Source organism: Phyllosticta capitalensis (genome assembly GCF_038381095.1).
Source record: "Phyllosticta capitalensis strain CBS 128856 chromosome Unknown BKA78scaffold_1, whole genome shotgun sequence".
NCBI classification, from domain to species: domain Eukaryota; kingdom Fungi; phylum Ascomycota; class Dothideomycetes; order Botryosphaeriales; family Phyllostictaceae; genus Phyllosticta; species Phyllosticta capitalensis.
The window spans coordinates 641,115-667,821 of NW_027117439.1; the positions used below are offsets into that span (position 1 = coordinate 641,115).

General features: G+C 55.3%; 7 protein-coding genes across 7 annotated transcripts; 5 read left to right on the forward strand and 2 right to left on the reverse strand.

The window, feature by feature from the left end:
- The first annotated feature begins 684 nt into the window (after nt 1–684).
- BKA78DRAFT_375732 (uncharacterized protein) lies at nt 685–1,840 on the forward strand. The gene is made up of 3 exons (XM_066892811.1): nt 685–1,073; nt 1,461–1,684; nt 1,757–1,840. The coding sequence occupies exons 1-3, from the start codon at nt 890–892 to the stop codon at nt 1,784–1,786; spliced, it is 438 nt and encodes a 145-aa protein (XP_066748875.1). The 5' UTR covers nt 685–889; the 3' UTR covers nt 1,787–1,840.
- Nucleotides 1,841–2,132: 292 nt separating this feature from the next.
- Nucleotides 2,133–3,323, forward strand: BKA78DRAFT_290931 (uncharacterized protein; the record flags this gene model as incomplete). The annotated part of the gene is made up of 1 exon (XM_066885818.1): nt 2,133–3,323. The coding sequence occupies one exon, from the start codon at nt 2,133–2,135 to the stop codon at nt 3,321–3,323; it is 1,191 nt and encodes a 396-aa protein (XP_066748876.1).
- Nucleotides 3,324–5,001: 1,678 nt separating this feature from the next.
- BKA78DRAFT_290932 (uncharacterized protein) lies at nt 5,002–6,556 on the reverse strand (the record flags this gene model as incomplete). Its single annotated transcript, XM_066885819.1, has 3 exons — nt 5,002–5,897; nt 6,131–6,165; nt 6,210–6,556. 3 exons carry the CDS (start codon nt 6,554–6,556, stop codon nt 5,002–5,004), a joined length of 1,278 nt encoding a protein of 425 aa, XP_066748877.1.
- A 541-nt stretch (nt 6,557–7,097) lies between these two features.
- On the reverse strand, nt 7,098–8,477 carry BKA78DRAFT_339584 (uncharacterized protein; the record flags this gene model as incomplete). The annotated part of the gene is made up of 4 exons (XM_066890289.1): nt 7,098–7,420; nt 7,471–7,512; nt 7,574–8,218; nt 8,270–8,477. 4 exons carry the CDS (start codon nt 8,475–8,477, stop codon nt 7,098–7,100), a joined length of 1,218 nt encoding a protein of 405 aa, XP_066748878.1.
- Nucleotides 8,478–12,658: 4,181 nt separating this feature from the next.
- Nucleotides 12,659–15,611, forward strand: BKA78DRAFT_290934 (beta-glucosidase; the record flags this gene model as incomplete). Its single annotated transcript, XM_066885820.1, has 5 exons — nt 12,659–12,715; nt 12,878–13,053; nt 13,105–13,202; nt 13,252–13,645; nt 13,694–15,611. The coding sequence occupies 5 exons, from the start codon at nt 12,659–12,661 to the stop codon at nt 15,609–15,611; spliced, it is 2,643 nt and encodes an 880-aa protein (XP_066748879.1).
- A 2,728-nt stretch (nt 15,612–18,339) lies between these two features.
- BKA78DRAFT_348343 (fork head domain-containing protein) lies at nt 18,340–20,919 on the forward strand (the record flags this gene model as incomplete). The annotated part of the gene is made up of 3 exons (XM_066890614.1): nt 18,340–18,462; nt 18,522–20,791; nt 20,850–20,919. 3 exons carry the CDS (start codon nt 18,340–18,342, stop codon nt 20,917–20,919), a joined length of 2,463 nt encoding a protein of 820 aa, XP_066748880.1.
- Nucleotides 20,920–22,154: 1,235 nt separating this feature from the next.
- On the forward strand, nt 22,155–25,927 carry BKA78DRAFT_290936 (uncharacterized protein; the record flags this gene model as incomplete). The annotated part of the gene is made up of 2 exons (XM_066885821.1): nt 22,155–22,375; nt 22,525–25,927. The coding sequence occupies 2 exons, from the start codon at nt 22,155–22,157 to the stop codon at nt 25,925–25,927; spliced, it is 3,624 nt and encodes a 1,207-aa protein (XP_066748881.1).
- Nucleotides 25,928–26,707: the final 780 nt, after the last annotated feature.

Consider the following 26,707-nt stretch of genomic DNA (forward strand, 5'->3'; position numbering starts at 1 on the left):
GGTCGTGGTGCGAATGCGGGCTCTCTTTCTTCTGTAGGTAGTAGTGCAAAGGATGATTCGACTTTCAAACTGTCGGCGTGGACTTTCATTCAATCAGAATCTTGTGCGCGGCAACGACGTACGTTTTCTATCTCGATTGGATCGCAAGCACGGCCCTTCCTCTTGGAGCGCTTGCATTGATCATACTGGGATTCTGCAATTCTGAGTCTACGCTGAAGATTTGGCTTCGCAAAGACCGCTCGCTCGAGGGATTGGTCGACATGCTCGCTGCATTCCCCGTCTGGCACACGCCACTTCATGGTGTTTTATTGCAGACTTTCTTGGACCATCGCTTGGTTCAGAGCATGCTCGATGCATAGGTGAGACGCATGTTTGTACAAAAGTCTCGCTGGCAGGTGTTGCTGGCGGGCGAGGCGGCAGTGGCGAGTGGCCGAGTGTCTACCGGAGCGGTGGTAAGGGCGGGTATGAGGACTTGTGGAACGCGTTGGTACCGGGATGGGTCTCCTACGCATTGGATAGACAATATCAAAGATGATTTGGACAAAATGGCTGTGAAGTTGCAGAACCTTGGAGTGCGTTCGGATGAGGGACATCCGACACCCGGCCGCCATCGGATCTTGGAGCGGAGCTTTATCCCTGCCGCAGATCGGAAGCCAAACCCAACGTCGTTGCTTGCTCAGCATCTGCATTGCTTCAACACATCTCTTGCTTGTGCATCAATTGGGCGGGTTTTTGTCTTCTTGCATTTCGACTGCTTGTCTGGCGCTTATTTTGTTCATTTTGCCACCTTTTGCGCCTACAAGAGAAGAAATCTCGCCGCAACGTCACGACAACAGCCTCTGCTCCATCAGACATTTGTACCACCATATCACTTCCATCCGCTACCACAATGGCTTCCTCCAGCTACGCCTCCGAATACCCTCCCGGTGTTCAGTTTGATCCCGAGTTCAAGAAGTTCTTTGAGGACTTCTACGCCGTCTCGGACACGCCCGACATCCACGACGAGTATGTCAAGAACTTTACCGATGGCGCGACGCTCGTCATGGCCAGCAAAAAGGCCGTTGGAAAGGAGGGTGAGTACCAAAAGACTTTCATTTGACAGCCGTCGTCACCATGCTCCGTTGTTCGTCGATGGCCAGTTCGCCGTGCCAATTGAATCTTTGCACAGTTTGCAAGGGCCGTTCATGCGTTGTCCAAACCTTTGCATCCAGTCTTTGCATGGTCATTTGTTCTTCTGTTGCCCTCTGGCATTTTCAGCTGGCTTCATGATCTTTCTCAGTCCATTCATTTCTTTTCTCCTTGTTCAGCTTGCCAAACTGCCTGTTGGCAAGCACGTTCTTCGCTTTCCTTCAGTCAAAGGCCGGCTGTTTGGTCCAAGAACACGAATCAATCTTTCATCTGCTGCGGCAATTCGGTTTTGGTATAAGTATGAAACTCGTTCTAACGCGGTATATTCGCAGAGATTTTGCAGATGCGCAAGGGCCTTTGGGAGAGAGTTTCTGTCCGGAAGCACTACCCCTTGAAGATCTTCCCGGCCGGCAACAACTCCGATGAGGTGATGTTGTACGGAACTGTCGACTATGGGCTTAAGGCTGGCGGCGAGGCCGGTTTGGACTGGGCGGCGAGGGCTCATCTGGTCAAGGAGGACGGACGCGTCAAGATGGACTACTATCAAGTGTATCTGGTAAGCTTTCTGTTATCTCCACAGGCAGTGTTAAAAAGTGCGCAAGGACTCAAGGCTAATCAGATGATGCAGGACACTGGCGCTCAGCAGCAGAAGAAGTAGAGGATGCGCAACAAAACGCAAGATAGCATATGCCAAGTGTTAATTTTGCCTGTTACCAGCCAGTCACCTTTGCAGCATTTGGACCCGGCGGCTTGTGGAAGGAAGACACGATGCAAACAGCCCGTGCACTCGATTCACTTTCACTTGTATCTAGGTAGATACCCGGACGACGCGCCTTCCCTCCGAACTCGCGTCGTCGCGTCTGCCCACAACGCGCTCAAACCCTTTCCCGACCTCCGCCGCTCCACCAAACTTTTTCATCACCACATCGCGTCCCCCGATACCACCATTTCGACAGTCCGCGATACGCCCACAACCTCACGATCCCTCTGCTCGCCTTATCACAATGGCGGGTGCTCATCAAGACGCCGCCGCCGCGATGCGCATCCTCGGTTCGTTCTTCGCCGTCGCCATCTCTATTACCGCCGCCTACCGCCAGGTCTGGCCACCCTCTCCCGCCCCTCCTGCTGGCCCGAAGACGGTCGTCCACGAGGATCTCCCATTCAATTACTTCCAGCCCGGAGGCCTCTCCCGACTCGGAATGTGCACCTATGGCGATTTTCTGCACCAGGCTGCGTACCCGGTCCCCGTCCAGCCGCAATCGACCTACGCCGATCTCCTCCTCTCCCTCTTCATCAACGGCACTCGCTGCTCCCCCAGTGAGGCGCCCATCCCCTACGACTCTGCCAGATTTTTCAGAGTCATGGCAGAGTCGGGTTTTGACCACGTCTTCTCCAACTCGATCCGCATCTTCTTGGACCTCTTCACAACGGCTTTCCCTCTGGTTGACAGTTCCTTGTCTCCCTACATGGTGCTTCTTTGGGTCTTCCTGGCCTTCAACTTCGCTCATATGGCCTTCGTCATGGTCCACGAGTTCCTGATGTCCTGGACCTGCTATTTCCTCTATCTCGTTTTCCAATGGGCGAAATCGACCCTTATCTGCGCGATAAGCTCTTGGGCCAAACCATACATGTTGGGGTTCCTGCGCGGCACATCTTTGCAGGACCATTTCGAAGGCGTCATTATGATTCTCTGCCCTTTCCTAGGCTCGATTATTCTCGAGTGTTTGCACCATCAATTCCCGATTTTCTCGTTGGACTGCGTCGGAACATTCTCCACCCTGTCGTACTTGCTTGGCGTAGTGGCGACCCAATTCGACAATGCCCATATGCAGACATACATTTCTCCAATGCAGACATACGTTCTTGAGTTGCCGGTGGCGCCCCGGACCGCGCTCGACACGTCGCTTCGGCTCAAGTTGCTCTCCTTCCTGGTCATACCTGCATACGGTCTTGCATTTCCTGGTCACAGCACCATCGACATTTGCCTCCTGATCGACGCCATTGGCTGCCGTGAATCTTACACGATTGTTTCCCGGCTCTTTCCGAAGCAAATTATCTTCCACGCGACTATCCAGACTCTCAAAGAGCCTAACTTCCATGCTTGCGTCAAGTGGGGTGTCGCGTTGTTCGGCATATGGATCTCCCGCAGATTTGGCGTAGTCGGTACTCTTTTGGGCCGCGCCCGCTGGTGTTGATCCTCCAACCCATATCTTCTACGCTCTCAGCTCGTCAAAGAGTGCGCCTCTTGGCCCGCTCTGGGCACTGTTGCATAGCCGCTGCGTAACGCGCGGTATTACACCAGTGCCAGGTGGACTACACCATTTTCCGCACTTTTCGACGTGTCCTGTGAGGTAAGACTTCTTCTGCCTTACCCAATGGGGAGACTTTTGCTGACCTTCCAATAGCTACCTGGTATTGTTCTTCGACGGCTCTCTCTACTGGACTTTGCCCCCCTCAACCCACATCTTCTCCGCTCTCAGCTCGTTAAAGAGTGCGCTTCTTGGGCCGCTCTGGGCACTGTTGCATAGCCGCTGCGTAACGCGCGGTATTACACCAGTGCCGGGTGGACTACACCATTCTCCGCACTTTTCGACGTGTCCTGTGAGGTAAGACTTCTGCCGTACCCAAAGAAGAGACTTTCGCTGACTTTGCATTAGCTTCCTGTTTTGTTTATCGACGGCTCTCTCTACTGGACTTTGGCTTTCACTCGCCCACCTTTCTCTCCTTAACCTGGCTTGCTCCGGCAGCCTACGACTGACGTGATGCCGGCGCAGTTCGTATCCTACATGGAAGGTCCAACGCGGCGTCTTCTTGCTACCGGGCTACAGGCACCTGCTGTGGAGCAAGTTGAGCTATCCCTTCTGGACAACACTCGCGGGGGAGCGTTTGTGCTGCCAGACACCTGGTCTTCAACCTCATTGACCTACGCTAGGAGATGCCGGCCTAGTCGTACCGAACGCCCTTTCAGCCAATCTTGCAAAGGGCCGACGGGTGGTGAAAAACACGGCGCTCTCAGCTCTATTGCCACGAGCAGAGAGGCACATGGCAGTCGCCTTCCGCTGCTTTCCTTGGTCGAACCGATTATTTTACACCCCTGTCCCCATCCTATCCAGTCTTTTCAATCTGTTTTCGAACGCCAACGTCCGACCTTCTTTCCCCGACTGCTTTCGCTCTTGCTTCACTTGTTTGTTTACGCAGGTCTTCGACGCCAGATGAGTAAACCGTTGCCCTAGGCATGGTTATCACATCAAGGCGTGGGCCTTGCAGCAAACGGGTGAAGCTTGCGTGCAAGCAGTCGGCTGAGGTAGTGCGGTACCGTGGTCTAGGAAACAACTGGTAGGATGCTTGGCCAGACAAGGGAACGTGAGTAGTTGGTGGAACCGACGGCGAGTGGTGGGGGACATGGTCCGGATGTGTCCGGTTCGCGATCATGGAGGCTCAACGCGGCGTATCCTTCGGGCCATCCTTCGGGCCGGGGACGAGGGCGGTGGTTTGGGTGATTTATCGAGGAGGATTGGGGCGGACCTTCGACGTTCTGGGGACGAGCGCGGCGCGTTTGGGTGTTCTATCGGGATGGATTTGGGATGGGACGGCGTTTTACGGTGCCTTCGGGCGGGGACGTTCAGGGCGGTGGTGTCTTGTCAGTTGATCGGGAAGAACTTTTCAGGGTTGGTATGGAGGCACTCGTGTTGTCTCGGTGGATGTTTTGTTCGGTTCGGCTGGGTTTTGTCTTTTTCCTTTCTTCTTTTTTTCTTTCATGGCTCGGTGCGACGACGACTGGAGTTTTCGGAGTTTTTGACAATTCAGACTGCTTTTCTTTTCCTGAGCTGAGTCTCCTGCATCTACCTTGCTTTCAATGCACCGCTTCAGAAATCAGCCAGCACCACCGTTCCTTGTCCAATTTCTGTTCCTGAGTTTGTCCAAGACGCTGTCCAAAACCTTGCAAGCAACTTCTCCCAAAATATCCAACGTCGACATTAACTTCCACAGTTGCTTCAAGTTCCTACACCTCATTGGACCGCTCAATACGCAGCAAGATGCACCAGAGGCGACAAGTACAGAGTGAAAGTTGATAAACTCCTGAATCAGGTCAGTACCACACTCCGACCAAAAAGCGCTCAAACGTACCTTGGCAGGCCTGTCTCCAATCTGACCTCCTCTCCCACGAATCTCTACAATGCGAGTATTGGGCGGTGCCACTGCGGACCCCTCGAACGATAGAGCTCGAAATACACCATGCGGACTATCGCGACCCAAGTGTCGAGCAGCGAAGAATCCCCATCCTGCCAGCAGAACAGGTTCTTGATATGACGTAGAGCACGGCCCTCCAAGGGCATGTGCGATTCGCCCTTGATCAGGATCAGCCTGTCCACTGGAGTGTGAGGCGACGACGTTTCGATGACGAGATTGTTCCACGTGCAGAGGGAAAGGGTACCGCGCCTCGCTTCCAAGAGAGCTACTCGCCACGGGTTTCGCGATTCTCGCCCGAGATTTGCGACTATTCCGTTGCGCCGGGAGGCTTCCACTGGGTTGATGGCGGCTCTGTAACGCTGGGCCGGTGTCAGAGAAGGATTGCGTGGCGGGAGTGGCTCGGGGGTCTGTCTCTACTTCATCTTTGAGGTCCAAAAGTCTGAGCTGGCCTGGCTGGTCTTGGACAAGGAGGTTCGGGGGCGACAGCGACATTGCAACTTCTCGCGAAGTGGCTGGCTCGGTGGGCATTGCTTCTTGAGTAAGGTTCGCCGCTTCAAGGTTTTCGGGCACTTCTTGGGCTTGCAGGTGGAGTCAAGGTCTATCTATAAGATCAAACATTTCTAGGCATGGGCACAAAATGTGGGCACAGTAACTAGCTCGCCAAAGAGAAAAGATCGAAAAAAAAAGAAAGAAAGAAAAAAGATCGGACCTGACGCGGATCGAACTCATGGTTATGGCGTGCTCCAGAAGGCAGATCAGGTATCGCGGAATACCTCTCCACCTCCCCGACCAGCACGCCACCAAGACGTACCCATGCGACACACGCCAGCGTCCGTTGAAGGTGGACTGGAATTTGGGAAATATAAACATGGACAGAAGATGGCTGCAACCTGGTGGGAGGTCTGTCGTCCTCAAACGCAAGATCAACGACCTCAACGACTGCCAGCTCTTGCTCGTCTTGCTCTCTGGTGGCTGCGTCATCGCGATCCATCTGCCGTTCAGGGGTAGGTTCGCCAGGCACATCAACATCAGCAACACCAATCACCTCGCGGCATTGGCACTGAATGTCCTGGTTTTGATTTTGCTGGCTTTGATCCGCCCACCAGTCGAGACACTCAGCGTGTGAATTTGCTTTGCAAGCTGCGTGCAGCACAACTTCGTCATTCAGGTCGAACTCGGCTTGGCAGAGCCAGCAGGTGAAGAAGGATGAGGTGAGCGTGTAAGTGATGGCTGGCATGGCGGAACGTGATGATTAGATGGTTGACAAAAGAGAAGAGGTGCTGGGGCAGAGAAGGGCTGCGGTGCTCAATAATCAATTTCAGGAAAAGTTGTGAAGTGAATCAGAGGTGAAAGGAACAAGATCGAGATACTGAATATATGAAAGACACAGACACTGGGGCTCATCCTTAGGACTTCCTCATTTACACAAGGTCTGTCCATATTAACGCCGTTGGTATAAATTGCCGTACCTGATTTAAACAATAGCCTGTCTGCTCAACACTTGAGGCGAAGTGCTCAAAATAGTAAATGTGTGATAAAAGACTGCACTGGCTAGATTGATTCCACCTGTGTCGCATTTGATAGTTTCCATAGCTAGCCACCCATTTGTCCCCCTAGTAAGTCTGATTGAGAAGCAAAAGCCTGCGCTATGATTTTAGGAGTTTGTGATGAGATGAATGCTCACGCTTTGGAGCTGCGTTGAGTGAGATTGAAAAAAGGGGTGAAAGTGTAAAAGTAGAAGTATCAGACAAGGGAGACCAGTGTCCTCTCGGTCGTCTTCATTCTTCGACTTTGATTCGTTTTGCGACGGCGAGTGGGAGGTTCAGTGACGGATTGCTGTTCCTGCGGCGCCTCTTCTCCGCCGTGCAGCGAGGCGTGACTCGGGCAACGATCACTGCCTCGATAGATGGCATCAGAGTTCCGTGAGAGTCGAAATACTTGGTGACCACTTCTTCGATGCTATCGTAAACAACACCTGACTTTATGGATTTTGTGGTCAAGATGTTGGTCCGATGAGCTTCTTTGTCTTTGATCAGGTAGGGTCCGACGAAGTGATTCCAAGTCTGCATGGCGGCAACGCAGAAAGTCTGCAACATCACGGCTGTACTTGGGTAAGCAACATGGACGACTTCCAGCTAGAGAGATACTGACCGCCCATTCCTTTTTCATTGCGGAAGTTGCGCTCAATGGCAACTGTGGGGTGCACTTGTCGTTTTTTAGTGGACGCATAGTCATGACTTCTTTCTTTACTTACCAGCCCAATAGATGGATGCAGCAATTCCAATGTCGAAAAGATCTACCCAAATGTCCATTTGCTGGCTTGGACTAAGTTCGCAATAGAAGGGTCGTACTTCAGGCGTCTCTTCGGTAGGCAGCTTGGGAAACATGATGTTACCAACAATGTCGATGCGACTTTGAATTATTTTGAGCTCGTTGTGGAGCCAGAGTGCCTCACGTGGGCTTCGGAGACGATGGTCTGGGCCGACAGCCCCGCCGCTCTTCTTCAAGTCCTCAAGAGATTCCCTCAAAGTTGCCATGGACTTGTCCTTGTACTTATCGAATTCAATTTGTAGATTTGCCTGGCGACGTGCGCCAAAGGCACTTCCGTTGGGGCCATTGCTGATGACGATACTTTTACTCTTGAGATTGTTCAAAAAGACAACGCCATTGTGCCAGGTAACTTGAGCAAGTACGACCTTGGACAAAAAGGTCCATCCTTCAATCGGAGTGTCCTCGGACGGTAAGCCCCAAATCTCGCTCTGTAGCCGCTTGCATATCGCTTCGCAATGGACGGAGTGCCGGATGAATTCTTCCGTGAGCTGAGCAAGACCACCGGGCTTTGACGTAGCCATGACCGAACTGGGTGGAAGCGAGTTGAATCTGAAAAAGTGTATGTATGCTACGGGAATCAGCGCTCGACCATGTCTTGATGCTCAACGATTTGACTGACCTGCAGTTTCCCTCGCCACTTGATCAACATTCAGCCCATTGGAACTCTCATACTTCGAGATCATCCAGCCTGCTTCAGTCGCAGGTACGAATTCCATTTCAGGCCCATAGATCTCAGATTCCGACGGAAGGTAATGTGGAAGAGGCGGAAATGGATAGATGTCGGAGACTTTCAAAATCTGTCCGTCTGGTGCTGTACAGCCGAGCATGTTGAGCCCTGAGCCTGCGATTGGCGTCAAGACGAGGTGAGGATCGCGAGGATGTGGTTGTGCGAATCTGGGCCTTAGTGGGACCTGGAACGATGGGACTAGAGGTCCAGGAAGCGTCGAGCAAAGAATGAAGGGATCATGGGGATTTGATGCAGGTGAAGTGAGAGACGCAGCGCATCGGCGGCAGTGGTAATGAGGCCGCGAGGTTCGAAAGGATGTCTGGCGATGGAGTTGAGAGGGTGAAGAGAGGGAAAACGAAAAGATCGATGTGGGGCAGCAGGCTGACGTCGCGAATGCGCTGCTGCAGCAGGTGCAAAGAGACTGCGAGAGAAGGTGCCAGACTGATTGGGGTAGGTGCCTTCCTGCCCGGTTGCCAGCTTTGAGAAGCCTCCGTGCTGAGGGGCCAGGGAAATTCAAGAGTACTACTGTACCTAAGAGACTCACCAGAACACCAAAAGATGCTGCTATGCGACGAATCCAAGTCGCCTGATGCGAAGGTGAGCCTCCGACTTGTGCTTCTCTCAGCCTCGAAGCACATTGCTACCGCTCTGATGCATCCGAGTCTTCCTCTCATAATCGCCAACTCAATCAACCATCATCTTCTGAAGCGCAACATCATGAGACCCAGTATTGCGTCTAAAGACCAGAAATACTCAACCTATTCCCCACAATACTTCGACTATGGCGACGTGAAGCAGTCCCCTCGCGCTTCATTGGCAGAAAACACCAGGCCGGGTCAAGATAGTGTTTTCCCCTGCGGTTGACCCCATACACGGCAAAATCCAATGGAAGCCTCCAGGGTCCAGCAATCTTCAAGACAAGCTCGTGCTCTTCCGAACGTTTCTCTTTTGAGCGGCGATGATACAAGCCAGCAATCTCTCTCCGTAATACCAAGCGCTGAGTCGCCCAAAGGTTCCCCGACAAGAGGTCCAGAGCCCAGAGTTCAGGATCTTCTGAAGCCCGGGAGAAGAGCATGAGCACGCCCAACAAGATGGGAAGTGACATTGAACGGCGATTTCTCCAAGTGTATGTAATCAATGTGGCCGTACAAATGCTCAGTTTGCAACGAAAGCTGATGTGCTGCTCATCTGACTGGTGGTGTCCTTGGGGCAAAATGGCCACCGACCATGCCCCACCGCGGACATCTCAATGCAAAATCGCAAATACTTATGGCCGGATGCTGACATTTATTTTGCGACGTCCAACGTTGGCTCGCGTGGACGCTGATTCGTCGCGGTGAAACTGCGGCGTGATGCTGATTGGTCATTGAAGCTGGACGATGAACAAAAGAGGGAATTTTTGGGGTGCCCCGTTGGCTCCTTGCCGAATTTCAGGCAGTTTGATTTGGTCTGTGCGTTCCGAGTAGAGGATCAGAACCATTGTGGAACGAGTTTCTCGGCTTGCTTTGCGAGATGCGAGACTTGAAGCTCGTCTCTCTAAAGAAAGGGCAGGTGGGGACAGTGCGAAGTGGCTTTACTTGACCTGGTGGTATGGTATGCAAACAGAGGCATGATATCATGCTATGTACCGAGATGAATCAAGCTTGTACGTACCTATTCTGGAGCTACGTCTCGGGAGGTTCGAAGAGAATGGGATCTTGGCTTGACTCGCGCCAAAATACATGATTCTCTACCCCAGAGACTTGGATATATGACTTGAGAGCATCTCCAAGCAGAATAATATAGATAAAGACAGCAGGGTCGTCAAGGGTCATCGGGGCCAAAGCATGTGCTTAGGACCAAGTGGTACAAACGCGCCATGCGGATAACCGTTAGCAAACGGACACACCTGGGTCTGCATATCCACCGCCATCGTGCCCGAGTGCGCGATCGAGGCAGCGATGAAGGCCGGGTTTGTGGTGGTACGTACGAGCCATGTCAGGCCGAAAGCTAATCCTAATATGCTAGAAAGTCACTCCTTCTGCGGGTACGTCCAGGCACGGCCTAGAGGCGAATCAAGGTAATGGACGACAAGAAGCAGTCCTGCAAGGAGCCTACAACTATGCTCCTGTAATACCTGCCGGCGGGGACTGCATGCCATCTTTGGAGGGGGAGTGTCTCTCGAGTCGTGCCGCCGGCCTGAAATGTGTCTACTGGTGTGGCTCTCCATGATTCCATCGGCCTTGTTTGAGGACAGATAAAACAGAATGGGTGGTGTTGGGAGAGTACGTATCCCCGCATTCCGTTGGTGCATTAGCAAAGCGGAATCCCGCTCGTCGAAAACTCCTGTTTCTGCCGGGTGGCAGAGAGTCCGTTGTCCGCTGCTCGGCGGAACCGCAACGAGGGCATGTTTACCGCGAATCGAGGCAGCTGGGAGACGCAAGGCTTGGGAGAGCTTGGCCTTCGTACTCTGTTTGCACTCCGCAGTCTTTGACCTTGGCGGCGTGACTTTGCATCTAAGAGTGGAAGGTGAAAGCAGGAGACGTCAGCCAAGCAAAGCAGCTTGACAAGCAGCGGATGTCGTGCTGGACTACCAGGAGCGTGCCGCCCTCGCATTGCGCCGCATCTGACTTTGCGATTAGGTAGCTGCCGCTGGCCGCTGCAGAAAAGGTTATCCTGCATTTTGGACGTCGGCCCGACGCGAAGCTTGGTTTCCACACGGCGCTTCGGATATCTCAACTCGGCGGACCTCACCGCTTCCACGGCCGGGCCTCACATTCGCGGCGGTGTCGTTGTGGAGTTCTCCGGACGGATTGAAGTCGAGTGGATGGAATATGGAAGGAGGGGTCGACGGAGATGACGCCACAACAATACGGGACATGGGCATGCAGCAGACCGAGCAGAGGATCGTTGACAAGGCTTATACCAGGCTGTGGCGTCTGGCGGCGCGCGCGGCGTGGCCGTCACCCCGCTTTGGCGCCAGTGTAGCGTGAGGGCCGCTGCTACCGGACCGCCATGGGCAAGAGAGCCGCAACCGAAGACCGGCGTTGTGGCGGACAAGGGCTGACCTGCGGGAGCGGGCCCTGGAGCGAAGAGGCCGAGTGGTCATTGTGCACTCTGCAGATGCACTGCGACGGTTGCAATGAGAAACAGAGAGGAGTCGAGAGGTCCGGCGAAGGGTTGCACATGTCGAGGGAAAATGTCGGTAGAGGGAGAGTAACAAGCGAGAAGGATGCATGCGGGATGCCTCGTGCCCTCCACATCTCCAGATTCCACACCACAACTCCCCACTGTCCCACCATCCCCACATTCTCCCACATTCTTCCCTCGCCGACGTTTACCCATCAATCGGGCATTTTGTGGAGTTGTTCACGGCGAACTGACTTCTTCGAGACGTCTCTCTGCACATCGCCATCATGGGCGCGCTGACAGCTCCTCATAGCTAAGCCTGGGCAGCCCAAGGCCCAAGCCTCCCGGCCATGCTGTCACCGGAAGACATGCGGTCTTGGATCACCGACCCAGCAACAAGAGGTCTTTCTCAGTCGAGTCGGAACATTCATGAATCAGGAAGAATTAGGCCTGGAGGGCTTGGTCCGACTACGGCTCTGAGTAGCACGCCGAACGGAGATGACCATCAATCCGGGGCAAACACATCGGCTCGGACCTTCGAGAAGCACCAACACGGTGACTTGGGACTGACTGGATCGACCTGACTGCATACCAACTACGCCCTATACCTACGTGTACATCACCCGTAGATGTGCCGTAGGTACAAACGAATCACCTTTGGCAGCCACTCAGCGACGACAAGGGGTAGAGCAAATTTCAAAATCACGCGGGTCACTTGCGGCGATCTGGACATGAAGGAACAATTCCCAAGTCGCCTCGCCAACAGTGGGCCTTGAACATGGCGTGTACGGGGCCCCGTGGTTGGAGGATCAGCAGGAACATTTGCCTAATGCACGCATGGTTCCCCGCGCCGTGCTACCCTGGAATTGAGGTCATGGTGCGCGACTGGCTAGAGCAGAAAGACGCCTTTGTCCGAATTTTTTTTGGTCTGTCCCTTTTCTCGTCCTAGCTTGCACTTCAAAAGGCGCCGCTGCCGCTGCTGGCGGACTGACCCTCTGTCCGGCTTTAGCTTCTGGATCTTTGACCTTGCCTCTACCAATTCATCCCATTGAGGGTTGCGACTTCCTCCGCGTGGTCGCTCAGGAGCTTGGACCCTGCCACGCAGTTTATTGTCTCTGCGTGAAGCTCCAACAGCCAGTCAACAAACAGTGTTTCTGAAAGCTGTTGCCCAGCATGCACATTGCTTCTTCTATTGCTACATTGGCAGCAGCCAGATTGGTTGCGTCCCAGGTGCGTTAATTTCTACTCAATTCATGCACTGTGGTCATTGGGGACCAATTCCACCACACTTTCCACATTCTCGGTCAATGCCTTTCGCGCTCACTCCCTGCTGCCCTGGCCATGACCGCGGTTGGAAAAATATCACTTGCGCAAAGTCTCTGACCATAGCAGGCTCTCAACGACTCGAGCTCCAGCGACGCTCTCTGGGGAGCAACCTCCCCTCCCTACTACCCCTCGCCATGGGTTGACGAGACCACCGAGGGCTGGGAGACCGCAATCAGAAAGGCAAAGGAATTCGTGGGCCAATTGACTCTCTTGGAAAAGGTCAACCTCACAACCGGTGTCGGGTATGTACCGCTAGATCGTTGGTCTGGCCAGAACTTGCTGACTCTTCATAGCTGGGAAGGCGGCCCATGTGTTGGCAACGTTGGCGAAATCCCCCGACTCGCATTCCCCGCATTGTGCCTGCAGGATTCTCCCACTGGAATTCGATTCGGTAAGCCTCAAGCCACAAACAACTATTTCAAAAGCTGACACGACCGCAGCGGACTACAACTCAGCCTTTACTTCGGGAGGAACCGCCGCCGCATCATGGGACCGCAAGGTCTGGTACCAGCGTGGATACGGAATGGGAGAGGAGGCCAAGGGCAAGGGAATTGACGTTCTTCTTGGCCCTGTCGTTGGTCCTCTCGGTCGCTCGCCGGCTGGAGGCCGCAACTGGGAAGGCTTCTCTCCTGACCCATACCTCTCTGGTATTGCTGTTGCAGAGAGCGTCAAGGGTATCCAAGACGCGGGAGTCATTGCTTGCACGAAGCATTACATCCTGAACGAGCAAGAGCATTTCCGCCAGGGCCCCGAGTCGGTTGGATTTGGTTTCAACATTACCGACTCGATCAGCTCCAACGTTGACGACCGTACGCTCCACGAGCTCTACCTCTGGTAAGAAAGTCATGAACATGCTGGTCGAACCTATCTGACACAATTCAGGCCCTTTGCTGATGCCGTTCGTGCTGGAACCGGCTCCATCATGTGCTCCTACAACAGGATCAACAACACCTACGGCTGCGAAAACTCTCAACTTCTCAACGGTATACTCAAGGGCGAGCTTGGCTTCCAGGGTTTCGTTGTCAGCGATTGGGGTGCGCAGCACTCTGGTGTCTTCAGCGCCTTTGCTGGCCTGGACATGACCATGCCTGGCGACACGACATTCAGCACCGGCAACGCTTTCTGGGGACCTAACCTGACTCTGGCCCTCACCAACGGCACCATTCCCGAGTGGCGTATTGATGACATGGCTACTCGTATCATGGCTGCGTACTACCTTGTCGGAAGGGACAAGAACTACGTTGAGACCAACTTCAACTCCTGGACCACTGACACTTACGGCTACGCCAACGCCATTGGAGACAAGAACTACGGCCTTGTCAACAAGCACGTCGATGTCCGCGGCGAACACGGCAAGCAGATTCGTGATGCTGGCGCCAGGTCGAATGTCCTCCTGAAGAACAATGGCGTCCTTCCCCTGACCGGCAAGGAGAAGTGGACCGCCGTCTTTGGCAGTGATGCCGGAGACCCAATGTACGGTCCCAACGGCTGCTCTGACCGTGGCTGCACCAACGGCACTCTTGCTGTTGGCTGGGGTTCCGGAACCTCCAACTTCCCCTACCTTGTCTCTCCTTTGACCGCCATCCAAAACGAGGTGCTCTCGAACGGCGGTATCATCCAGTACGTCACTGATGACTACGCATACGACCAGATTGCTGCGCTCGCCAGCCAAGCTAGCCACTCCCTGGTCTTTGTCAACAGCGACAGCGGAGAGGGCTACATCAGCTTCGACGGCAACATTGGTGACCGTAACAACCTGACGGTGTGGCACGACGGCGAGACGCTCATTCAGAACGTGACGGCTGTGTGCAACAACGTCATTGTCGTCATCCACTCTGTTGGCCCCGTCGAACTCGATGCTTTCGTCGACAACGAGAACGTCACTGCCATCATCTGGGCCGGTCTTCCTGGCCAAGAGTCTGGCAACTCTCTTGCTGACGTGCTCTACGGCCGCGTCACCCCCGGCGGCAAGCTTCCCTTCACTTTCGGCAAGAGTCGCGAGGACTACGGCACCGACCTCCTGTATGTTCCCAACAATGGAGAGGAGTCGCCACAAGACGACTTCAACGAAGGCCCCTTCATCGACTACCGAAGCTTCGACAAGAATGGCATCGAGCCCATCTACGAATTCGGTTTCGGTCTCTCCTACACCAACTTCTCCTACTCGAACCTCAAGATCACCAAGCACCCCAACGTCCCGGCTTACACGCCCAACAACGCCACTAACGGGTTTGCTCCGTCGCTCAACTCGACTCCCTTCTCTGAGGACCTTGCCGACTACCAGTTCCCCGACGACATTGAGCGCGTCCCTCTCTTCATCTATCCCTACCTGAACTCAACCTCCGCCAACGTCTCCTACGGCGACTCGCAAGCCTCCGAGGCATACGCCGCAGCCGACAAGTCGACCTACATCCCCGAGGGCTCGCAAGACGGCACCGCCGAGTGGAAGAGCCGGCACCCGGCCGGCGGCGCGCCCGGCGGCAACCCGCGCCTCTACGACGTGCTCTTCACGGTGACGGCGACGGTCACCAACACGGGCGGCGTCGTCGGCGACGAGGTGGCACAGCTCTACGTCGCGCTCGGCGGCCCCGACGACCCGCTCTACCAGCTCCGCGGCTTCGACCGCCTCTACGACATCCAGCCCGGCCAGTCCGTCACCTTTGGCGCCGATCTCACCCGCCGCGACCTCAGCAGCTGGAACACGAATGCTGGCGACTGGGAGATTACCGAGTATGAGAAGAAGGTCTATGTGGGCAAGAGCTCGCGCAAGTTCGAGTTGGACGGGACGTTGGACCTCTAAGTGGTTGGTTGTAGGTACATAGGCGGTGGGGGAAGATGAGGAGTGGTGGCCGTCGTGATTGCAGCGTTGCTTGCTTGCTTGCTTGTTTGCTACGAGTACGATTCCCAGATATCCAGCCGACCGGCCTCCACCGTCGCCGCCAGTGGTCGCTGTGCGGTGCGTGTGTGGTCGCCTCGATCGCTTCAAATGATTCAATCGATTTTTATCGCAACGAGATGTGGGAGTGACTGCTCCCGGCCATCTGACGCCAACATGGTCGCTTTCGAGCCAGAGTCTCGACATTCGTGCTTTGCGTGCTGTGGTTGCTTGCCCTGATGTTGTCTGGTCAGCCACCCTCGCGCCATTTGGCCATGCGGATATGACGACGTTCCTCAACAAGACGTGCATTCGATGCTGCTTGATGAGGCGGGGTCCAGGCCATTTTGCGGGATTGGGTGGTGGGACAGACCTTTGAAGCTGGATATGAGAGATGGCGTTTAGGAGCTGTTTGTAAGAGACAGTGGTGATAAAACGCATGAGAATGATTTTCTCGAGGTTGGCGCAAAGGGAAAAAGTCCTCCATGTCAAGCTTGCAGCATAGATGTTTGATGAAATAAGTGTTCCTTTCTCCCGCAATTAGGGGGCGTATGGTGCAGTCAAGTACGCCGTGGCGAGAAGACTGAATCTGCAGTCATTCAAACTACTGGAACATCAGCGTTAGCCAGCAGTGGAGCAGCCGTGTCTTGGTGTTGGGATTTCTTTTGAGTTATGCTGCGGGCCCGATGTTACTGGAGTGACGAGGCGATTCGGGAAAATTGAAGTGAATCGAAGAGAAATTCGAGCTGGAATGATGCTGGAGGAAGGCAATGTTGCACCTCAAGGAAGTTTCTAAATATCAATAGAGACAGTTGAGATGGATAATTTGAGGGCTGGAGCAATCAAGGGGTAGATCTGGCTCAGCCATGAATGGCGGATTGAGGAAACGATGGATTCGATTTCGAGTCTCATGATGCGTCTGAACAGAATAATCCACTTGGTAGAGTTGGATAAGTATGACCTTCAGCAACTAGCGCGTCGAAGAGCCGAGTCTCAATACGAGCAAATCACCTCGAGATATGTAGCCGCCAATGGCGTGGGGCGCGGTTGACGGTAGCCATGGATACAAAATGAAAAATCTCCTTGGGCGGTTCAACGGGCCCCTGGACTAGAAACTTCAGCGGAAGAGCAATGACGACGACACGACGGCCACGCTGGTTGGTTTGTTTACGTGGCTAGTCATGGTGGTCGAGGACGCGGGTGGATCATCCAGGTACCATTGGGCACCATCTGAGGTGTCCAGCCACAGCCGCTCTGGCAAGCGCGTCAAGGCGCGGTCCCACGTCACGTACCATTATTGTCGAGGGCAGTAACATTGTGTGTAGGGGAAATAGAAGCGGCACGGCTGAAGGATGGGGGCAAAACGCCGCGGCAGTGCTGCAAGCGTTTGATTGAGATGGAGACGGAAGAAGAACAAAGAACGACAAACCACGTGAAAAGTGTAGATGAAAGGATGCAAAGCTGGCTCTGTAAGAGGAAGAAAAGCTGCTTTGAAGATTTCAATAGTGTCAATGTCACGGCTTGCCGTAGACAGACGGGTGGTGTCGGAAGGAAGCAGGATCAGTCTAGCACGATGGACGGGGGTGTTGTAAGTGGTTGCCGCTTGCATTGGTGGGATGCTGCAAAACTTTGGCAATGACTTGCGGACCCTTGTCTGCAGCGCGGCGCTTTCAAATCCCTCGGAGCGGCTATGCCAGTCCAAGGGCGGGCGCCACTGTAGACGTGCAGACGGCTGTCAAGGCGAGTTTGAAAAGAGAAAAAAGGGCAACCTTGCGTGTTGATGTGTATACAAGTTGCAAAGAATGAAGTTGGAGGTCGGGAGAGACGCGCCCAGAGCTGAGCAAGGAGAAGGGGGCACGACGCGTGCTGCTGCAAGGCTCACGCGTCGTTGACCCAACAAGCGGAATTTGACAAACATCACACACACCCAACACCGGACAGGCTATAACTTCGCAGTTGGGCTCATTATTCAAAAGGTTGTTTGCTACCTAGTCTAGGCAGGGCAAGCGTGGGTGGAAGCGGCGCCTTAGGCAGAAGGAGAAAGTGGTGCCGTCACGCAGCGCGCACCAGCACAGCACGCGCACCAGCAGCTTGATCAAAATTATAAGATATATCAAACGGCCAACGTTGACATTCCTCACCTCCTGTCTTGACCGTCCGTCACGTCTCCTGTCCTCGCCACCCGCCCTGTGCTGCCCTGCCTGCCCTGCCCTGCCTTGTACAGGTAGTCCTTTGTCCGGCCAAGACCCGGGGAAAAGGTCAGCACGCCAAAACCCAAATAACGCGACTGCGCTGCCGGCCCGAGCCTCACTGCGTAAACGACTGCACTCCGGCCGCAACACCACCTACCTCCTCACCAACCACCTCCATTCATCCCCCCGTCCAGGGCGCCTACCGCTTCTTCCTTTCGCCCTCTCCGTCCCTACCAACTCTACGCCCACTCAGCCTCACCCTCCCCAGCCCGACGCCGTCGGTAAGTCGACTGTCCTCCCCGATGCGCAGCGGGGCTGTCGTCTACGCGGGCAGGCAGCCTGCGTGCGCCTCCGCTTGCATCTATCTCGAGTCCTTTATTCCATCGGCCCTTTCACACCGCCTCGCGACCTCAAAATCTGCGACACTAACCATGCGCTCTACAGACTTCCATTTCGAAACCATGCCCCCGAGAGGTGGCCGCGGTGGCGGTCGCGGTGCAAAGCGCGAAGCCGCCGCTGTCGTCGCCCAGGAGCAATCGGATACGCCCAACCCTGCCGACACTCCCACAAGGAAAAAGAGAAGAGTATGCTCCAGTGCCCCTTGCAAACTTCATGTGAATCATGTCCGTTGACGACGTTGCAGCTGAACAATAACGACGCCGCTGACACCGCTGCACCGCCCCGTCCCTCGTCCGCACAAAGCGACAGAACAATCGGTAGCGACTACGAGGCCGACATTGAAAAATCCACTCCCGAAGAGCTGCTCACACAGGTCGTCCCTCTGCTCAAGGTCGCTCACTACACCACAAATGCACAAGTTGACTTGTCCAACGAATTGCAAAAGCGGGATCCCGTCATCGCTCAGCGTGGGAGCACACAGGCTTACGCTAAGATTGAGGGTCACTCTTGGGTATATTTTGCAAAGTCTACATCCATCGCCATAGGAAGAGGTGAACAGGGGACCCGAAACCAAGCAGACGGCGGTACTCCCACCAACAGCCAGGGCAACTTCGATATGCAATCGCAGCAGCCTTCGTCGGACACGCAGGTGAACATTGACCTCGGCCCAGACAAGCAGGTCTCTAGGCTGCACGCGTGGATTGAGTACGAATCAAACGACGGCCATTGGTTCATCATCGTCACCGGCCGCAACGGGCTCAAGCTGGACGACCGTACTTTGTCTCGTGGGGAGAGAATCAGGCTCCACTCTGGCGCCATCATCAACATTTGCGGCACGGACATGATCTTCGTGTGTCCAGGCGAAGACTTGCGGATCCACCCCATGATTTGGACAAGAAGCAAGCAAGGAGAAGCTGGCGATGGCGAAGGTGGTCACGACGAGTCCTATTTCCAGGCTCAAAACCACCAGGGCCGACCTGCGAACAACCGTGGTCTTGCTCCTGGGAGCCAGCTCAACCAATCCGGTCCTACGCAGCAGTACTCAAACTCCAACCACGACCAGTATCGCCAGCAACCTGCACCTTCTTCCGGCCCACTGGCGCCAAACACGCCAATTCCTTCGCGCATCAAGCAGTCCCCCAAAATCAAGACGTCTCCTTCCGCCGCCGGTGCTTACTCGCGCGGTGTCATGTTGGAAAGCACCGAGCATATTGACTATAGTGCTGACAGTGCCAAAGACCTCAAGCCTCCCCTCAGCTATGCCCAGCTGATTGGCCAGGCCATCATGTCCTCTCCGGAAGAGCAACTTACCCTTGCAAACATTTATGAATACATCAAGAAGCACTACGCGTTTTACCGTTACAACGGTGGCGGCTGGCAAAACTCGATCCGGCATAACCTTTCTCTGAGCAAGCATTTTGAGAAGGTAGCGCGTCGCACAGATGAGCCTGGCAAGGGTATGAAGTGGCGGCTGGTTCCAGAAGAGCGCGAGAATTTTTTGAAAAAGGGAATTCACGCAAAGAAGCACCGCATGGGCTCGTCAGGCCCCAACTCGCCGGCCATTGCGCAGGCCAGTGAGCGGCTGCATGGAGCTCTTGGTGCCGAGGTCCAGACGCCCTCACAGCCATCGAAATTCCAAGTCAAAGAGTCTCCGCGGTCCGTCACCCCGCCATTGGCCAACTATCCAACGGCCAATGAGTCCTACACACCTGACCGTGGTCCCCAGCCGCCCAAGCCCAAGGCTCTCTTCAAGGACGACCAAATCTTCACACCCATCAATGACCGCAAGCACGACATTACTGCCTTTCCTCCCGCGTCGACCGTGAGCTTTGGAGCGCCAACCAATCAGGAGAGTAATGTCAGAGCGACAGCCATTCCGTCTGATAGCAAGGACAGCGAGCCCGGACCGACCCCCCGTGTCGGCCGTTCCACGCTGGAGATCACCTACTCGCCGCCTGCAACAAATGGGTACAAGTCGGCAGGCTTGAGCGACCTTCCGGACTCTACGTTCAACGGCCTGGTTACGCCTCTGGTTGCGAGGAACCGCCCGCACCTCGCCCCTCCTAGCACCGCAAAGATGCCCAGCCAGTATTGTTACCTCAGCTCCCCTGCACCATTTTGGAAGTTTGCCGACTTGGGATCCACTCCCGCGCGCAACTTTGTCGACTCTAGTCCTACCAAAGACCCCAAGCCGTTTCGCTTTGGAAAAAGTGAAGAGGAAGAAGAAGAGGAAGAAGAGGATGAGGAGGAGGAAGAAAAGCAGGATGAGGGGGAGGAATCCGGTCCCATGCAGCCAAGCTCCCCTCCCGTCCTGGGGGTTGACGTTGGTCGCAGCCGTGAAGGCTCAAGGGAAGGATCTGGTTCAGGTGAGGGCGAGTCTCAGAACATGTCGCCTGCGACACCGACGCGCCCAAGCAGTCGGCGGTTCAACACGGCGGAAGAAGCTGCCGTGAAGAAGCAACTGCCCGCGCAGTTTGAAGGCGAGGATAAGGAAGAAGGAATCGACCTCATGAAGTAGGTTGCGAACGGTCAATTTGCTGTGGAATGTATTTGACTGACTTTTTGCGTCTAGGGGATTTCAGGGAATCGGCAGCTTCCACCGCGGACTGACCCAGAGTGCCGGATTCATTCGACGTTCGTAAACGACATGCAGTGCCTGTCAAGACTGGAATAAGCACAATCAGCGCGCTCGCAATATTGTCCGCGATGTATGCTTCGAAAAAGCGGGGGCTAATAACTACGACGACGGTGTTTGGATATGGACGAGGATTGGCATGAAACGATTTGTACAGCGACGCAGAGTGTTGGGCTGGAAATGGCTGCGGAGGGGGCCTTCGTTATGGGTCGGCGCGGGGTTTCCGTTAAATGTGTTTTTCTTTTTTGCGCTTTGCATTGAGTTGCTTTGAAGCTCTATCAGACACGAGGGCTGGCGGCAACGGCGCAAACACGGTGGAGGAAATGAGGCGACATGTGGATGAAACTGGACATGTGTCCGAAGCAGTTGACACGGGCGGAAAGGTGTAGACTAGCAACAGGGCAGTTTCAGAAGGTTGAGAGGCATGATGGTGTTGAGTTCTTGCGGCATGTAGCTAAGCTGCCGGCGGGCCATGCGGGCGTGCGGACCGGCGACGGGATCCATGCAAGCGGCCATCGCAAATCGCAATTCCCAGCAAATAAATCAGCAGAACACCTGCGAACCCCCAACCCATCACGCATCCCGCGTCGCGTGCTGCTCAACGTCTCGGCGCTGCTTGTGCTTTGCTTTTGTGTGTTTACCTCTCCAGTCGTCAGCTTCGGAGTCTGCGGGTGAATGACGTGAAGATGGTTGAGCCTTCCGCCTGACGCCTATTCGTTGCTCACCTCGCCGTCAGCCCGCCGCCGCACGCAGCTCCAGACTCCGCTATCCAACACCTCTCAGACTGACTGGGCCGCCTCCGACCACGTTGCGGCCGCCGCAAGCATCCACCAACGTCTCGTCCCAAAACATACGCGCCCGTGCGAATTGATTTACTCCCAGGAGAAGGAGCGCGCTCGAGTTGCGCTCGTGCCAGGCGCAATTCTCCCCTGATACTGGCCCAGCGCACCGCACCACACCCAACCGACGGCTGCCTGGGTACCGACCTACCTAACTACACAACCCTACCCTACCGTCATCCTCCTCCTCCCCTCCGCTCGCTCTCCCGCCGTCTCCGCCCCATCTCTCCCAGGTCACCGCAGCTGGCCAGTCCCGGGGCCTGACAAGACACCAAGACGTCCGCGACTCGGCGAGCCGCGCGTTTGCTCAACACCATCGCCGTCATCCCTCCCGACCCCAACGCCGCCGCCCCGACGATACCCCACCTCACGTCCCTCGCAAGGTGTCAGCCTTGTTGCCACCATGAATCACATCCGCCAGTCGTGCCGGCCGAAGCACCAGGTCCTCATCCTCAAGTGCTATCCGCAACTGCAAAAGGGTTACCGGGAGGCGGAGGTCAAGCCGAATAGCTCGGAGTTGAGCTATCTGCTATACTATGCCTCGACGCGGCGCACAAAATTGGTCAAGGTTGGCGAGTTCTTGGACAAGAGGACTGCGGGCGACGTCTGGCGAAGGAGAATAGGGTACGTGAAATTTCATCACAACTTTTTTGGTCTGGCAGACTTGCGCGCATCGATGCAAGGGACCTGTGCTAGTGGGGGAGTTAGGGAGAGACAAAAAGCAGCGAATCGTGGGATCCCAAGTGTGCATCTACTAATGTTGTGCTTTGCAGAAACGTCCTGGTTACCCTCCAAATCCTCAAGGCCCTCATTGAAAAATGTCCCCGCGACATTCCTCTCTACGCCCTTAGCCTCTTTAGCATCCTCCGCACCGTTCTCAACTCCAATGACATCACACTGGTAGAGGCATCCGTCCCAACATTCGAGACTCTTTGCGCGCATCTGGATGCAGCGGCGCTCGCTGCCGACAATGAACTCGCTTCCCTGTATGAAGAAATTGTACAGCTATATGCATTTTTCGCCAACAAGGAGAAGGAGAAGGAGGCAGGCCAGCTTTGGACCATGGAGATACGGTTCAGGAAAGCAGGGCTGTCAGCAATCAAGGCTGCTGCTGGCAGTGAATGCCTGAGCGCGGACGCTGGGAAACAGCTTGGCGTCATCGTGCCGGTGATTCTCGTCAACCTCTATTCGACCGAGGGGATAGCTTTGACGCAGTTGGAATTGAGGGAAAAAGAGAGGGAAGACATGGACAAGGAGGCTGCGTTTAACAGGCGGAAAAGCACGTCCACCATGCGCACCGTCGAGGAAGGAGACCCCGGAGCCGTAGCCAGGACGACCGAAGACTCGGACAAGTTGGCCGAAGAGGAGGCCGGAATCCTTGCACTACAAGCACTGCGGAATATTTTCGAGGCAGTGAGCAGAGACCAACTGCGCCAGGCCACTGCCGCTGTGCTCAAATTCATCTCAACCCGGGTCAAATGGAATGAACACTTTCCAAACGGCGACGCTGACGGTTCATGGGCAACGACACTGTTCGCCATGATGTCTGGATGGGCACCGGTACAGGACCGGTTTGTCATTCTTGTTACAGCATCGCATACGCTCGTCCACACCAAGATTCTCGAAGAAAATTTGGATCAAGAGTACGTTTTGGCCACCATCATCACTTGGCTGCTTGGCGACGCGCGCATCAACTTCATCGGTCTTTCCGTCATGGATGTCCTGATTGGCCTGGTCAACCACATTCTCAAGCTCTTGCATGTCAAGAGCCCGAGTTTGATAAATGGAGATGCAGGCGCAAAGGCTAGCAAAGAAACTCTGGAAGCCTCATCCAACTCGGCCACACAAACTCCTTCAGCAAGCGCTGCGGATGTTGTCGACCGGACGGCAGCACCCTCCGAGGCGAGAGTGAGGCTGCTCAAGCAGCTGAAAAACTGTATTGCGAATCTCGCAAAGCATATTTACTACAACGACCAGATTCCGGACATGCTTCAGGCGATTTTGATTCGTTTGAAGCCCTCGACAGGCCCCAGCCAATCGATCGCTGCCACCACAGCTGCGGCGATCGAAGAGTCCACTGCGGTCGTGGATCTGGCGGCCACCACGGGCTCGCTTGAAAGGGCACCGGCTGGTTCCTTTTTCAGCTTCGAGACGGCGCGAGTCGTTGCGCTTGAGGCGATAAAGGATATCCTCCATGTCGCTAACTCTCCTGGTACGGACGCCGACGGCAACAAAAGCTCCATCGGCCGCAGCAGAGTCAGCGTCGATGTATGGGAGGGCACCCAATGGCTGCTTCGAGACCCAATTGCAAAAGTACGTCGATGCTACGTCGATGCCTTGCTCACATGGCTGGAGCTGGAGGTTCGCAAGTCGGACTTGCGCGTCGTGGACCCGAAAACGGAGCGGAAAGACACAGGGAAGAGGGAAGGCGATAACCTCGCCCGCAGGGCTGTGTCGAACGCGAGTCAGACCAGAGGTCGAGACAAGAGTCCAAGAAGACTGAGGACGAGCTTTATGCCGCTGCTGCACCTCGCAGTCTACGACAATGCGCTGCAGTTTGCTCCATCTTTGGACAACGGTGCAGATGCAGAGTTTCTTCTGCTCCACCTCCTGCTGTCTCGTTTGGTACTGAAGCTGGGTGTCAATGCTCTTCTGACCGGTCTTCCCATGATGATGAGGTTGCAAGAAGACATTTCCAATTCTGAAGAGTCGTTGGCGAAGATACGACTGGGCAGTTTGGTACACGGCTACCTCTGGTCACTCGCCCATGCTTTCGATTTTGAGACCAGTGCTACTGGCCTGCAAATCACAGCGGAGATCAACCGACGCAAAGAGCGTGGCTTGTGGCTCGAAGGCATTGCCATTCCTCCGGTTGAGCTTCAGGACATCGACAACAAGGCCACGACAGCACCAGGATCCGACTCGCAGGAAGCCATCGAGCTGACAGTCTTTGAAAACCGCCAGGAGCTCATCGACAGGATATCGGATGGCTACTCTGACGCCATGTACTCGCCGCCCAGCAGTCCACCAGCCAGCCCTGGTCGATCCAGCATTCCAAACCTAAATGTCAACGTGCCGTCATTCACTGGCTTGGGAATCGACAGCAATCTTCAAAGCTCGCCGCCACGTGCTGAAGTCAAGGAGGCTCTGACCCCTGCCAAGTCGAACATGCTGCCCGTCAAGATTCGAGACCAGATGCTTGAGTCCTGGAACAAGGAGGCCGTGCTTGCAATCATGGCAGCACATTATGACGCTAGCTCTGCATCAGGTTCCCTATCCCACCGCACCAAGCGCGCGCACTCCGCCGTTGGCGCTGCTGCAGGCGGTGCCTCAACACCAAACGGTTTCCTTGGCGTCGGCGGTGGCTATGGAAGCCCTACCGGCCTTCCACACCTTAGCCCCAGCCCGAGCATTGCCGGGAACCATCGCGCCGCTCTTGGAGCTCTCAACGACTACCAACAGCGCAACGCAAGTGGTTCTCCGACGACTAGCAGCGCACGCTCAGCCGTGCGTCTTGACGACTTGAAGAAGGTTCTCACAAACCAGGGAGACGGGCCTCTACCCCTTACACGTCACGGTCGCGACTCGGGCACCGCCGAGGCGGGCGAGGAAGCCGTCGATGATGACGACGAGTCCTTCGTCTCCGCCGACTTTTCCGCCAGCGAGTACTCGTACGCAGCGCCCGGATCGAGCTACAGCCACGCCAACGCCGACGACCCCAACGCCCGACCTCCGCTCAGCACGGTCCCATCATCCACTCTCGACGCCAACACTCCCACCGAGGACCCCTCCACCAACGGCCACACCGACCACGTTCCCCCCGTGCCCCCGCTCCCTGCCGGCGTCGAGCCCGCCGCTCTCTCCAAAAACCCGTCGCCGCCTGGCACCACCACCGCCAACGGCGGCAACGCAAACACCAACGGCACCCTCCGTGCCCGCTCGATCAAGTCGCGCGGCGCCCAGTCTGCACGCAGCGGTCGTGGCCGTAGCCGCAGTCGTAGTGCTGCCGCATCGGCTGCTGGTGGCGGCCAACGTCGCACGAGTGGAGCAAGCGGTATTCTCGGAGGAGGCGCCGGCGGCAAAGTCGACCTGGGCGGATTGTTGGCTGGGATTGACGTTGACGGCGACAGTGGGGATGACACGGTCGGGTTGAAGAGGGGGAGAGCGCCGTACTGAGACGGGCGTGCATATTCTCTCAGGGAGATAGTAGAGGTTGATGAGGGGAACTGTGAAGAGGAGAGAGACGTCGGGGCTTGCCTTCTTGTTCCTTATTTTGATCTGCCGTTTAACTACCTAGGGGATGTGGTATGGGAGGGAAGAGGTGTTATTGTCTCCTTTTTTTTTGACACACTGCGTGATTGAGGGATTGATTGGTTGATGGTGCCGCGGGCTCTGCTCTCTGCATCGTTGCTGTTGCTGCTGCTGCTTGTACTACATACTGGACTATAGACTCTGGGCTATAGGTACCGGGCAGCATCCGTGGTGCGAGGCGAGAAGGCAAGAAGGCAAGAGGGATGGAGTGGGGAGGGAGGAAAGGGAAATGAAAGGAAAGGGGCAAATCATCGATGGGCGATTCTTCACCTCACCTCCTCTCTGCTGTTCTATTCCGCTGCCAGCTCTGTCTCTCTCTCTCCCGTTGCATCTTCACATCGCCGTCGCTGTTTGATATTCTGTTGGCTGTTCAACTCGTCCTTTAGGGGCCGCTGTCGCCTCCCCCACATGGTTGAGTTTCCACCTCACCAACCATGTCCCTCCCCTTCCTGCCTCCACCGCATCTCACCCATCCTCTTCACCCTCCAGCCCTCTATCCCCTCCACTTACTTCCTCATCCACTCATCTCTCTCGCACTCGCATCGCTTGTAAATAGGGCCAGCCACGCCGACGCTCTCGCATAGAAAAGCACGGATGGACCGTCCGGATGGATGGACGGCGTATATAGGACGACGCGCTGGGGCA

What these genes read in the sequence shown, in the direction of transcription:
- BKA78DRAFT_375732 (XM_066892811.1), top strand. Translation starts at nt 890, where the DNA reads ATGGCTTCCTCCAGCTACGCCTCCGAATACCCTCCCGGTGTTCAGTTT. An exon ending in AAAGGCCGTTGGAAAGGAGG is followed by an intron (nt 1,074 to 1,460) that starts GTGAGTACCAAA and finishes GTATATTCGCAG; the next exon opens with AGATTTTGCAGATGCGCAAG. An exon ending in ACTACTATCAAGTGTATCTG is followed by an intron (nt 1,685 to 1,756) that starts GTAAGCTTTCTG and finishes CAGATGATGCAG; the next exon opens with GACACTGGCGCTCAGCAGCA.